This window comes from Phacochoerus africanus, chromosome 4 (assembly GCF_016906955.1).
Source record: "Phacochoerus africanus isolate WHEZ1 chromosome 4, ROS_Pafr_v1, whole genome shotgun sequence".
NCBI classification, from domain to species: Eukaryota; Metazoa; Chordata; class Mammalia; order Artiodactyla; family Suidae; genus Phacochoerus; species Phacochoerus africanus.
The window spans coordinates 134,496,610-134,510,683 of record NC_062547.1 but is presented as its reverse complement, the minus strand read 5'-3'; the positions used below and the strand labels follow the sequence as shown (position 1 = coordinate 134,510,683).

General features: G+C 52.3%; 1 protein-coding gene across 7 annotated transcripts in view; it reads left to right on the top strand.

The window, feature by feature from the left end:
* The first annotated feature begins 1,199 nt into the window (after nucleotides 1–1,199).
* Nucleotides 1,200–14,074, top strand: part of P4HA2 (prolyl 4-hydroxylase subunit alpha 2) — a 31,694-nt gene continuing 18,819 nt past the window's right edge. For 2 of the 7 annotated variants that reach the window (XM_047778576.1, XM_047778580.1), the window contains exons 1-5: nucleotides 1,304–1,482; nucleotides 1,792–1,960; nucleotides 11,260–11,359; nucleotides 11,963–12,059; nucleotides 12,347–12,498. In XM_047778576.1, the coding sequence (XP_047634532.1) occupies nucleotides 11,278–11,359; nucleotides 11,963–12,059; nucleotides 12,347–12,498 (331 nt within the window). In that variant the 5' untranslated portion in view covers nucleotides 1,304–1,482; nucleotides 1,792–1,960; nucleotides 11,260–11,277. Of the gene's footprint in view, nucleotides 1,265–1,303; nucleotides 1,483–1,791; nucleotides 1,961–10,917; nucleotides 11,141–11,259; nucleotides 11,360–11,962; nucleotides 12,060–12,346; nucleotides 12,499–14,074 lie in introns of those variants that run through there. The other 5 variants (XM_047778577.1, XM_047778582.1, XM_047778581.1 and 2 more) reach the window with 4 other exon arrangements.

The following is a 14,074-nucleotide window of genomic DNA, read 5'->3' as shown; positions in this document are numbered from 1 at the left end:
AAGAGGTTGGAAGGAGCTGGCAGACAGAGGAGGCTCCTATGGCCTCACAGGACGTGGTAGATGCAGAAAGGTTTCCGTTTGGTTGTAGTTGAGCTCTCGGGAGGTCAGTTGGTGGCTGAGGAAGGCCGAACAGTGGCTCATTCCGTGTTTTACCTGTGTTGTGTGTATTTCTGCATGAGCTCGTGCCGTCTTCAGTCTGGGCTGCCAGCCTGGACAGTGTGCCACAGGGAATATCCCCACACGGGCCTGGGCGGAGGCTGGGCACCTCCCACTCTGGGCTTGCTCCCTGATGAGATTCTCAGACCGTGTTTCCCCTCATTCATGACCAGGAAGGTTCACAGAGCAGGCGTGGGAATCTGCTTGGCGGGCCTCAGCCTCTAGCTCAGGCTAAGGTTTGCAGCATCCCTGCCTTCATTCCTTCCCAGACGGAACTGCCTGAATGAGCTATCTACTGTTTTGGGGCCCACAGTGTACAGAAGGGCTTGGGCAAAACAAAGACTGGCGCCCATGTGCTCCCCACCCCCAACCCCCCAATCTTTTAAGGGCTCTCTTCTCACCGACCCGTTCCCTCAGACATACCTGCCTGACCCAGGAGCTTGGGGGGAGTCTGAGTCTCTTTGAGGGCTTGGCCCTGGGGAAGGATCCCAGGTCCTTAGGTTCTTCAAGGCCCTCTCCACTCTCCCCTTCCCTGATGATCTAGCTCCTGGGCCGGGGGACCCCACCCCACGTAACCCGCTGGTGGTAAAGATGGGGAGGGGGCGGGAGGGGCCCGTGTGGGTAGCGCAGGACCCGGGAGGAAATGGGCATGGACTGGGGCCAGGGGAGTCCGCCGGCATCTGGCGGCGCCGGGATCGGGTCGTGGGCCCCTCTCCAGGCGCCCAGGGGCCGGGGAGGAGGGCGGGCCGAGTCCCAAAGGAGGAGGTGCAAGGGGAGGCGGGCGCCTCGTACGTGCGGCGAGCGGCGGGCGGCATGAAGGGCGCGGGCGGCCGGTCCCGCCTGGCCCAAGGCTCGCTCCTGGCTCCCGCGCAGTCGGGCGGCCTGAGCCTTCCTGGGGGTCGCTGGCGGTGGCGACTCCCGGCCGAGGCTGTCGGGGCGCGGAGCCGGGGGCCGGGCGGGCGGGGGGCAGGAGGTGGGGACGTGGCAGCGGCTCAAGCGGGCGGAGCCCGGCCGCGGCGGGAGGCGGGGCGGCGGCGGGAGGCGGCGCCGAGCGGGCTGGGTGCCGCCGCGGGAGGTTCTGGAAACGCCGAGAGCGGCGCGTGTCCCGGTGAGCGTCCAGCCCGCCCGGCCGCCAGGTCCGCCGCCTAGCTCGGGCGCAGGCAGAGGTCGCCGGGCCGAACCTTCTGCCCCCACGGGCTTGGAGTTGGGGGTCGCGCCTCTCGCCGTGCTGCCCGGGCCGCAGCTCCGCGCCCTCCGCCCTGTTTGTACCCCCGTGTGGGTTCCTGTCCCGCCGCTGCGTCCCCTTCCCGAGCTCGGGGTAGTGAGGTCAGCAGCGCCCTTCCTGCCGGTCCCTGGGTCGCCCGGGCCGGGCGGGGCGGGGAGCTTGGCCGCCCTGCTGGTCAGGCTCCCGGGAAGGGAAGGGGCGGCCTGGCCCGAGGGCTGCCCGAGGTTGGAGGAGGAGGCAGGGGCGCCGGGCAGGCCTTGGGCGACCGCTTAGGGTTAGTGAGGTCCGCATGTCTCCCTTCAGAAGCCTGGGAGTCTGTGGCCCTGGCCTCCGGAGTCTAGCTTGGTGCCCATTAACACAGGCTATTGGATGAGAAAGTTTTTTTTTTTTTTTTTTCCTTTCACCTCCAGACATCCTTTTAGAACCTGCGTGGTTTTGCTTCAGCAGCCGCGGCGACTTGTAACTAGTTAACTAATTCAACAAACGGACCCCTGTGTGTGTCAGAAACTGCAAGGAGTTGCTAGCCCAGTGGGGCAGGCGGACTGGAAGACCAGGGAAGTCCAGGCCCAGGGCAGTGTGGTGAGTGCTGTGCCGGGAGGGAGCACTGGACTGTGAGTACTTGGTAGAGCAGAAGTTGCTTCAGGCTGGTGGGCTTCCTGGAGGAGGTGACCCATGAGCTAAAGTGGTCAAATGAAGGCTGAAGAGAGGGTAACCCAGACGGAGAAACAGCTTGTGTGAGTGGAGGAAGACCTGGGCACTCCAGGGGAAGCAAGCTGATGGGGAAGGGATGTTTTAGGGCATAACTGCCGTGGACCCTGTCCAGAGAGCTTCAAGTGAGAGGTCAGTGCCTGGTATTGTGCCCTGTATGTAGAGGGTGCTCGGTGAATCCTTGCTGCATCGGCATAGATCAGGGCATTTCCCACTGCAAGACGGAGGCTCCTTGTCTCTCTTCTCTAATCTGACACCTTTCAGATGGTGCAGAACAACATCAGCGTCCCTCCCCAGGCTGAGAAATGGTGTCTTGTACTGCAGAGTGACACCTCAGGCTTGTGCTGCTTGATGTAAACCATCTGAGGCTCAACAACCTCAACCTTTTTGTGGGATACCCTGCCCCTGAGAGCAAGGGCTTGTCGTTTAGGGCATTCAGATAAGTGTCCTTGATTTCACAGAGATCCACTGTCCACCTAAGAATTTATAGAGTGGTTTTATAAGCTATGTCTTCTTCTCAGCTCATATAGCACACCTGAGTTCTCTGTTAGATGAACCAAGATTGCCTTTGGCTTGTGCTTAAGCTCCCCCTGAAGTGTCCAGGGAGCAATTTCTCACTTTGGTTCTGGTTCTCAAGGGCCAGCCTTTCTTTTCATTTCTAACATGTAAGATGTTTGGGCTCTGAACGCTTTTCTTTTGGGGCCTCATTTGCTGACAGCCAACCCGTCCACTGTGGGGCCCAGCCAAGGAGCCACGTAGCAAGAATGGAGTGAGTTGGCTGGGGGCCTCATCCCAGAGATGCCATCACACGGGGCCACCCTAGTTCTCTGAGAGCTCAGCAGGCAGACATGGTGGCTACTAAGCATTGTCTGTGGCTTGGGATAGACCCTTCTCCCCTGTCCAGTCTGTCTTGTGATAGACTCTGAAATGGCCTGCCTGGGAGAGTGCCTACTTTGACCCTGGTTTAACCTGGCCACAGCCAATTTCCGTTCATTCCTTGAATAGGCTTCTGCTTAGAGTCTAGGCTAGGCGTCTCCTTAGAGGCTGCCTGGGGCTGGAATGAGGGAGGAGGGAGAGGAGGCAGTAGTGATAGTACTGTCCATGCCTGTAGGTAGCTCATAATCTCTCTGAGATTGCTGCTTCGTGCTTGCGGCTGGTCACATGCCAGGGAGGCACTCAGAGCATGGATGCTTCTCAGGAAAGACTGTGTGGGTGCTGCCCTAAGGAATGAGTCGGGTGAGGGAAGCTGGGTTCTGCTTATTTCCTGAGGGAACCTCCCTTTTTGACTCTGCCCTGCCACATCCTTGCAGTGCAGCCCTGAGGAATGCGTCCGGTGAGGGAATCTGGGGTCTGCTTATTTCCTGTGAGAACCTCCCTTTTTGATTCTGCCCTGCCACATCCTTGCAGTGTGGGGTGGGGGGTGGGGGTGGGGTGGGAGGGTGGTTCTGAGGCTGGACACAAGACCTTGGCCAGTAAGTGGCCACGCTGGCTGATAGTGTGCATTGGGCTGGTGGGTGTGTCCCTGGCTTCTGGGATCTGTCAAGAGTTTAATTCTATGCAGATGGAAATTGGCAGGAAATGCTGTGATGCAAGCACAGGCAAGCCCAGACAGGGTGCTGGAGCGAGAATTAAACTTTGAGTAAGTTGTTCAAAGCTAGCAATTTGGACTTTTGAAGTGCACCAGGGTGGGACATCAGCTGTCCTTGAGCACAGAGGTCCCGTGGCTCCTGAGGTCTCTGGGATTTGAGCTCAGGGTGTGGAATGATGGATGGAGTTTTTATTCTCAGAAAGAATGGAGGGGAGTGAGGAGGAGTCTGAATTAGACTTCTTGGAGGCCTAGAAGAGTGTTTAAATGGTCTCATTACAGGGTAGAGAGTCAATGTCTGGGTAATGAGTTCTCCAGCTCAAATAGGATGTGAGCCTGATCACAGATCAGCATCTGCTCTAGACCTTCCAGGAAATGCTTGCTAGAGTGTAGCCTGCTCTGTGCCTTGCACTCCTGAGGGCCCAGGGTGTGGTCATCCTGTGGCCTGGTACTCATAGAAACGCGGAGTGGGCAGGTCGTAGAAATACATGAGATTCTAGAATATTGAGCCAGTCACCTGTTTTTGCCGGAGAACTTTCCTTGGTGCGCGTTAGAGCCAGTGTTGTTCCCTGGTGGTCGATGTGCTGCATTATGCCTGACTCCGCTCTCTCCTGAATTAATCTTGCCTCTCTTTTAGCACTGCTAGGACATAGAGATTGCCCAATTTCTGCCTTGTTTTCATCTTCATGGTCCTCTAGACTAGACTTTCTTCCTCTCCAGGGATCATCTGGCCAGCTGGCTGCTTCTGATCTCTTGCTGTTCCTCTCGTACTCTTGGTGCTGTTGACTGGTATAAATTGTGCCTGGTGCTGGGCTGCCCACTGACATCGGTCATCCCATTCAATCCTCTAAACAGCCCCATCAGATGTAGGTCCTAATATTATATGATGGGAAAACTGAGGCTCAAAGAGACCCTGTCACTTGTCTGAGGTTCCAAAGCCGGAAAGTGATTGTGGAGCTGAGTCTAACTCTGGGGATGTCTAGGGCTGGATGCCTCCCTACTGGACTATAATGCCTTGTCCTGAGCTGGGCCACTTGGTCATTGTTGAGTGCTGTGATGCCTGGAGCAGTGGTGACTGCTCGCTTGAACTCTAGGCACCATATTCCTGTCCTGTCGGTCCATGTTGCTGTGTACTTTCTGTGGGATCCTGCCAGGGATGTATTGAGGCTGCTGAAGCGCAGTGAAGACCTTGGCCTGGGAAGGCCTGCTCTGCCACGGCTAAGTGTGGCTCCTCCTTTTGGGAGGGTCTTGTGCTCTAAGATAGCGGATGTTACTGAGTAGGATTGAAGGCAGCAATATCTAGTGGACAGTATGCTTTCGGTTTGAGTCTGGGCCCAGCCATTAATTTGCTATATCATGTCCAGTGTTCAGGAAACCCTCTCTCAGCTTCAGTTATCCAGCTTATAGATCTATATCAGTAATAAAGATGACTATCTAGTTTACAAGGTTTTGGTGAGGATTAGTTAATAGAAATGAAAGACTTTTGGAAACATGAATAGTGGTTTTCTTAGCCTTGTTCCCGGAGAACAGAGCCCAAGGCAAAGCTTAAGTACTTAATGCTTTGTTGGAAAGTACGGTTACCCGGCAGCAGGGGTAAGGGAAAAGAAAATCGAGGCAGAGAAGGAGGGGAAGCAAATACAAGGTGGTGCTTTAGCAAGCTGCCCCGTCTCTGCAGAGATGTGCTAGTTGCTCAGCCATGCAGGATATCTCTGAGCAAGCTCTGTAGAGACTCCTGCTGCAGAACAGTTTCTCGGTGGAGGCCTGGGGAGGGAATTTACCTGCTGACGTCCTGTTGTCTTCGTCCTTCATCAGTCACAGTGGCATAATGAGGAGTGAAATCCCCCATGCTCACTCGTCAGTTGCACTCCCAAGGCCCTCCAGCAGCCCCTGGGAGGCCATTGTGGTACTTTGTTGGAGTTTGGAAAGAGTGGGAGAACCAGAGATTTGGGTCTTTACAGTCTTTTTCACTGGGTTGGAGTCAGAGCAAGTGGCCCAGGGTCTGGGAGGCAAATGAGGCCAGGAGACTGCAAGGCAGTCCATCAGATGTCTCCAGTAGAGTGGTGTGTGGATTTAGACCTCTTTGTAGTTCCTTATGAGTTAGTCTCACCTGGACTCTAACTCTTTGCCAAGACTGTGGTTGAAAACCCCATCTGGCTTTTGCATGTCAATTTTTACAGCCTTTTCCGCTACTTCATTGCCTAGTTACTGAAGCAGAGGACGTTGTGGTTTTGATGGTACCCAAGTGGGAGATACAAGTCAGCACGTTCAAGTACTGGATAGAGAAAGTACAGTCAGCCCTCTGTATCCACAGACGTGAAACCTATGGATACAGAAGGCTGACTGTACTACACCTTTTCTGTAAGGGACTTGAGCATCCCTGGCTGTTGCTATCCACAGGGTCTCCTGGAACTAATTCCCCATGGATACTGAGGGACAGCTGTGTAAGGAGAGATATACTCAAACATCTAGACTTTGTTAGGTTCTCAGTGAAGGAGAATGTTTTTCATGTGAGGTAGTAGTTGAAGTTATGAAACCTGGAGTCATGAGATGGGGCTGGAGAGGGCAGCAGGGCCAGGTCACACAGAGTCAGAAAGGCTCTTAGGGTTAAGGAGTTTGGGCTTTATCCTGAGGGTAGTGGAGAGCCTTTGGAGGGTTCTCAGAGAGAGAGAGAGACTAAACAAGGGGCTGCAGTATGCTGTGCTGGCTGCGGTTTAGAGCAAAGGTAGTGAGAGGCCAGGTGAGATGAGAGTCCAGTGCAGGCAGGGGCCAGTATGGCTGCAGGAGGGGATTAGGAGGGGCTCAAAGCAGGGTGATGACGGAGGCATGACATCAGGAAAGGAGGCCAGGGGTTTCCCTGGGGTGCCAGTGAGCAGCTTGTAGGCCTAACTGGACATCCACGTGCTTAGGTGGTGGGGCTTCCTGGAGCCTCTGTACAGCTGTTACCAGGTTGAGCCTGCAGGTCCTCTTGGTTCTGCTGTCCAGAGTTGGCTACACCACTGGGAGGCAGGGCCACTGGGGGAAGCCCTGTTCAGGCAGATTTTGCCCCTACACAGAAGGCAGGCAGCCTCTTGTTCAGAGCCAAGCAAGACCTTTTGTCATCAAACCTGCTTTTCTTACTTAAACAGTATGCTTTGATCTTCTCTCCATGTTAATATGCATACGGTATCCATTCTTATACAATCCATAACAATCCATTGTATGCAAGAAATGCAGTATTTTCTGTTATAGTTTCCTGGCTTGAATAAGCCTGTGGTGAGGTTTTACTTGTCAGGTGCTTGATACGGGCCAGATCCATGTTCCGTCTCTAGGCTGTTAAATGCATTGTTAAAACTCAAGCTGTTGCATTTGGGTTGAAGCTGGAAGCTTGGCAGAGGTTTCTGCCTGATGAGGTAAGGGGAGAAGTTAAGGATGCTGCTGGTTTACAGCTGGAAACATCTTTCCCTGGCCGTTTGGCCAGGTTGTAAACGTCCTTTCCAAAGAGCAGGCTTGTTGGGGCCTCTGAGCGTATGTCTTGGAATTGCCCTGTGCTTAGAAACAGTGTCGGTTGCCTGGTGAGTGAATCACTGTCGCTGAAGTGTTGGCAGGCTTTGGAGGACCTCCCCACGGGGGGTCCAAACTCAGGCTGCCAGGGCCACTTTGGAGTGTCTCTGAGTGGGCCTGCTTGTTTTCTTTTCATTTTAAGTATATATAAAATATATTTTAAATTTCCCATAGAGCTCCTTGTGGGAAGATTAGGAAATAGAAGTACACATAAAGTGAAAAATAAAACTATCTCACTGAGATACAGCTAGATTTATGAGTCTTTGCAAATGTATGCAGCTCTGTAAATTTTCATACATAAAATGTTTTCCTTATAAAACTGCAATCAGGAGATCCCCTCGTGGCTCAGTGGTGGGGAACTAGTATCCATGAGGATGCAGGTTCGATCCCTGGCCTCGCTTACTGGGTTAAGGATCCAGTGCAGCTGTGAGCTGTGAAGTAGGTCACATGTGTGGCTCAGATCTTGTGTTGCTGTGGCTGTGGTGTAGGCTGGCGGTTACAGTTCCAATTTGACCCCTAGCCTGGGAACTTGCATATGCCACAGGTGTGGCTCTAAAAAAGAAAAGAAAAGAAAAGAAAAAGATAAAGAAAAAAAGAAACCATAGGGTACATACTGTCTGGGAGTCTGCTTTTTGCACTTAAACAATATGCTTTGATCTTCTCTCCGTGTTAATAGCATACGGTATCCATTCTTATACAATCTGTAACAATACAGTCTATGCAAGAAGTGTAGCATCTTCTGTTATAGTTTCCTGGCTTCAACAAGTCTGTGATGTATTGTCAGGTGCTTGATATGGGCCAGAATTTGTTCTAAACTTGAGATGCAGCTTAGATAAAACTTGATGTTGGTTTTCTTTTCTTTTTTTTTTTTTTTTTTGCTTTTTAGGGCCATACCCATGGCATATGGAGGTTCCCAGGCTAGGGGTCGAATCAGAGCTACAGCCGCTGGCCTATGCCACAGCTACAGCAATGCAGGATCTGAGCCATATCTGCGACCTACAGCACAGCTCACAGCAACGCTGGATCCTTAACTCACTGAGTAAGGCCAGGGATCGAACCCTCATCCTTCTAGATCCTAGTCTGGTTCATTAACCACTGAGCTAGGGAACTCCCGGGCAATGTTGGTTTTCTGCTCAGACCTGGTGCCACTTTATTTTCATAAAAGGAGGTTTGACATTGCCCATTTCTATTCACCATGGATTTCGGAGGGTTCCTGGGAGGGCTTTTGGCAGCAGTGGACACTGGCGGGGCCTCTGGACAGGCACACATACTCTCACCCACTCTGTTCTAAGCAAGTTCTGGGTATAGGTATAACCTGGAATGAGGGGCATGTAGGTTGTTGGCTTTTCCCACACTGTGGCACACAGTCCTTCTTTTTTATTTTATTTTATTTTTTTAGGGCTGCTCCCACAGCATATGGAAACCCTCAGGCTAGGGGTTGAATTGGAGCCATAGCTGCCAGCCCCAGCCACAGCCACATAAACGCAGGATCCAAGCTGAGTCTGTGACCTACACCACAGCTCACAGCAATGCCAAGTCCCCAACCCATTGAGGGAGGCCAGAGTTCGAACCTGCATCCTCATGGATATTAGTCAGATTCATTTCCGCTGAGCCATGGCAGGAACTCCCACACAGTCTTTCTTGAAGGCTGCCTCCTTCCAACTTGATTCTGATTAGATGAGCTTTTGTACACCTAATAAAAATTAGTGTTCAGAGGCTGAGGATCAGGAGAAATGGGGTGGGGCTCCAGGGCACCCTGTCTGGCATGGCAGTGTTCATGGTAGTGGTCTGGGAGCTGTACAGTGGTGCCCAGCTCTCTGGGCAGCAGAGTTGTCATCCCCCTGGTCCATCAGAGCAGGACTTTGCAGGCTCTTGGTAAGCCATTTTCCAGAACCTCATCTCTGATTCTTTGGGGCTCTGCTTCCAGGCCGGGAATCATGGAGAGACCTAGTCTAAGCCAGATAGTACATTCCAGAGAAATGACAGCTGGTATTCATGTAATGAAGGAATCTGGCTGCTTTTTCCTGAGTGCTCTAAGACACCGTAGACAGTCTTGCTAGGGTGATTTGAAAGGTATTTTGAACAGAGAGTCTTCTCCCTCAAATTTGTTACCTGATCTCTCAAGAGGCATGCCGCTGCAACTGGTGATGGAACAGAGGACAAACGCTGGGACCCCTCCACTTCCAACCACGTTGGGTCTGGTCTCCTGCCTGGGCCCTGCTCTTCCACCTCCCCAGCTTGATGGATAGATGGCTAATTCCTCATCGTCCCATGAATAGAGCCTCCACACTCCCTGTTTTTACTGTCTCCTCCCAATACACATATAGAAGGTACACTTTTGAGCTGATGAAGCCTCTTAAGATGCAAGGAACAGACACTACCTCCTGCGAAAAGGCCTTGTGTAAGCAGGAAGAGATGCCTTCTGGAATCCTGGGGTGGAAATGCAGTATGCTGAGGCCTGGGAACAGATTTATGGCTGGAACAGAGAGGACCTGGGCTCCACCTTGGGACTAGGCTGGGCCTGCTCACCTTCTTTCAATGACTTGCTCTCCTCTGCAGCCCTAACTTTTTCATGGCTTCCTTAGCCCATACTCCATACCCTGCAGCAGGTTCTGGGCTGAAGGATCTTGTCCTGCGTATCTCTGGGCCCCTAACACCTGGGGCACTGATGGGCCTCATGTCCACTCTGCAAACCTTTGGCAGGGAATGAACAAATGGGAACACTCACCTGTTCTCTCCTCTTCCTCATATAGGAACTCCTTTGTGGGTGGGAGTTGTGGTTGGGCTTCTCTGAGCCGAACCAGGAACCCCAGTAGATTGGAATTTCTTCTGAAAGGGTGAGGCTTGTGGGTGTGACTGCGAGTCTAATCAATCATGGCAGGTAAAAAACTGATGAACTGGCATAAGCTCAGGCTTAGAATTCTTTCAGGTTCGGCTTACATTTCAGAGGGAAAGCATTTGTATTTCCTTTATTTTCCTTGTTTTCTCTTCCTAAATTTCCATTGGGGCTTGCTGAAGTAGAGCAGGAAGAAGAGGGACTGACAGAACTGGGGCTCAGTGGCTGCCGTTCCTCCATCATGCTCCAGGCTGCGTGGCTGAGCTGGGAGGTGATGTCCAAAGCTTCCATTGTGTACCTGAGTCCGCTGCCAGTGGACCTTGCCCCATGTGCCTGCTGCCTTCAGAGCTGGGTCTGGCTATTTCTAGGCTGATGAGAAGACAGCAGCTGGTTTCTTGCTCATGTCAGCAGCCCAGCCCAGCCTAAGGTTTTGGCCCTGGGTGGCTTATTCATTTTTGTATTCTGAGTGCCTAGCTCCGTGCCTGGCTTCTGTGGGTCTTCAGTAAATATTTGTGAATGATGACTCACTGTGAGGACAGTACCTTCCACGGAGCCTTACTACTGGAAGCAGAGTGTCTGCCTGGAGTGCCTGCTCCCCAGTGCTCTCGCTGTGGCCACCTGCAGACGGGCAGGGAGCGCTTTGACTTTGCTTCTGGCCGACCATCTGCTGTACACCTTATTTTGAGTGTGGGTCCCCTGGAGCCTCTGTGTCAAGTTGTCTTTGTCGTTGTCTCTCCTGTGCTTTCAGTCTTCTCGTGGGCGGGGACTGCGTGTTATGTGTGGGTCCCAGCACCTGGCACACGAGTTGGATGGAAAGACAGAAACAGAGGAGCAGCTCGTCTGTGAAACGAGAAGGGGTGGGCCAGGATCTCAGACTGACAGACTGTTAGAGCCAGAAGTGACTGTCCCCCTCTACATTTCAGCCTTCGTCTGTTATTGGTGGCTACCAGAATTTGAGAGGGCAGAGTCTCTCCCAGCGGCACCTGACCTTCCAGAGCAGGGAACAGAATTAAGCACATATCACTGGTTCTACAACCTGGTGTTTTTCCACTGGTGATCCTGAATATCCTTCTTAACTTCTGTGTGCTAGGTCAGGATTTTGGAGTGTTTGAACGTGTGTACATATGTGCAGATGTTTCTGTGTATCTTTACCCAAGTTGCTTGCTACCATTGTTGATCCACTGACTACTATCACTGAATTCCTTGCAGATACTGCCCTCTGTAACCATGAAACTCCAGGTGTCCATGTTGCTGGTGGCCTGGTTTGGTGTCCTGAACTGTGTGCAGGCTGAATTCTTCACTTCTATTGGTATGTGCCAACACGACTATTGTCTAGAGGTGATCCTTGGCTCACGTGCCAGGGGATCGGTTCTCATTCAGGGTAGGAGGGCTTCATCCACTTGTTCTGACCAGATCAGGGGAGAGTAGGGCTGGCAGAGCTGCTCTTTCCCTCTCTGAGCCCCGATGACCTGGATATCCTTCCTGGGAGCCAGCTGTCTCACCTGGGCCTCCTTCCTGGGAAGTGCAGGCGGCTTCTGGGCTGCCTGGCATTTCTGACCATGTTCCTGGACCATAGAGTGGTTCTGGGCAGAGAAGCCCCCAGGATGTCCATGTCTCAGTGATATGATTCAGCTTGGGTGGGAGAGTGAGATTTGGGGTTCTTTCTGTAGGGTGTCCCCAGACCATTTAACTCAACATCCCTTTGGAGCCTCTGCCTCTCTTACTGAAGCTGGGGAGCCAGGACCACATCCATGCCTAGGCCCCCTTTAATTCTAGGTTCCCATGATCCCAAGAGAGCTGACATGCCCTAGACCCAGAGGACTTGCCTCTGTGCTGCCATCATGTGCTGCAGACGTGGGAGCTGGCGATCCCTCGTCCATTTCTCACTGGCCCTTTCTTCTCTCCCGTACAGGGCACATGACAGACCTGATTTATGCAGAGAAGGACCTGGTGCAGTCCCTAAAGGAATACATCCTGGTGGAGGAAGCCAAGCTCTCCAAGATTAAGAGGTGTCCGATGTCCTATGTCCCCGTTCCCACCCTGAGCCAGTCCTCCCGCCCCCTCCCCCCAGGGACCCATCCAGGGTGCCTGTAAGAGGAAGCCCTTGAGGGGGCAGTGTGGGGCTGGCCTGGAGGTTACTTCCTGCTGGTCCCCAGAGTGGCCAAGTACCTGGGCTGAGGACTCACTGCTTTTTTCTTTCTAGGTAGAGATTCCTTAAATCTCAACAGGGAAATTTTCGCAGGTCAAGAACCATGTGAGTAGGTGTATTAATTTTCCTTTTTCTCTGGTTCCACAGCTGGGCCAGCAAAATGGAAGCCCTGACCAGCCAGTCGGCTGCTGACCCTGAGGGCTACCTGGCCCACCCTGTGAATGCCTATAAACTGGTGAAGCGGCTGAACACAGACTGGCCTGTGCTGGAGGACCTTGTCCTGCAGGACTCGGCTGCAGGTGGGGGACAGTGAGCAGGTGCTCGCGCCTGGGGAGTGTGAGGTCTGAGCCTGTGCTGGGTGGGGACATTGAGGGACATGTGCGCTGTGTGAACGTGGAGCCTGCCGGTCCCATGGCTCTCTCTTCTCTACGGGGACCTGGCAGTTGGCTGTCCTTGATTTCAGTATATAATCATAGTCAGTTCTTGCCTTTTCCCAGTGTTTGCACCACTTTTTTGGTGGTGACTCTTTTCTAGTTATGCTTTAGAAATACATTTTTATAGAGAAGTTGGAAAATACTGAAGCAGTCATGTAAGAAAACTACAATTCTTACTCCACTTGCCCAGTGATCATTGCTGTTATAATTCTAGTCTTTTTACACCTGCTATATACATTTGAAAAAACGGACTCATGCCTGTGTACCAGGGGATGCAAACTCACTTGCTGCGAGGGACCATGTGAATGAACAAAAGTGAGTTGAGTGGCCTGAGAGGTCGGCCAGTGCAAGCTGGGGAGCATGGGCCTCATCTAAATTCATTATCATTCCTATCTTTTTGAAATAAAATGTATCTATTAGTAGATTTGTGATGTAAGCATATTCTTTTTTCATGAATTTTTCAACTTCTCTACATGTCCTTTAAATGTTCTTCTGCGACCTGATTTTAATAGCTGGACAGTATTATATCATTACTGATGTAGTGTAAAACTGGTAAGGTCAGCGAACATGGAATTGTTTCTAAATTATCAGCAATATTACGCATATTTTGGTGCCCATTTCTGATTATTTTGTTATGATAAATTCCTAAAAGTAGTATTTGCAGGTCAGAGGATGACTTTTTTTTTTTTTTAAAAAAAAAAAAAAAAAAAAAACTTCAGCTGTGCTTGGGGCTTTAACTGTGGTAGGACTTTCTACGGTCGACTATTTTCCAGTCAGCAGGAGATGGTGTGGCAGGCCTGGAGGTGGGCCCTCCTGATTCCAGCCTTGGGCCCAGCTCCCCTGGACTCGCTGCCTCTTCTCCCTGAGTTGGAAGTGCTGATTAACTTCAGCCTAGTGGTCTCTCTGGCTGAGGCATTTTAGCCCATGTGGCCAGCGTGGGCTGGGCTTGGCTGGGAGCAGGGTGGCCTCTGGGAAGGAATTGGTGAGCTCAGCCGGGCTGGAGCTGTGCCCAGTGAACTCACTGCCTCCAGGAGCCTTGGCTGCCTTTGTCAGAGCCCTGCCTTCCAGCCTGAGCCCATGGCTCAGAACTGGCTGTTCTGCCTGCAGTGTGGGAGAAGAAGCCTGTCTAGATGATCGCCTGCTCTCCAGTCTTGTTCTTCCTTCCCAGCCCCCTCCGTCAACATCTGGTTTCTTTGGAAAACCTTATAATTACTCGGAGGGAGAGAGGACCGCCCCGGAGAGCAGTCGGTTGTTTTCACCTCTTGCTTTTCAGAGTTCCTGCCCCTGAAATGGGGAGGGAGGAGGCAGGGAGACATGCTGGCATTGTGGCTTTTTCTGGAAGCATTTCCCCCCCTGGACTGTAAACCCTTAGAGTCCCTGACCATGCAGCCATGAGGAAGACAGGGTTGCAGTGTCTCAGTCTCTCAGTCCCCAGGCCTGG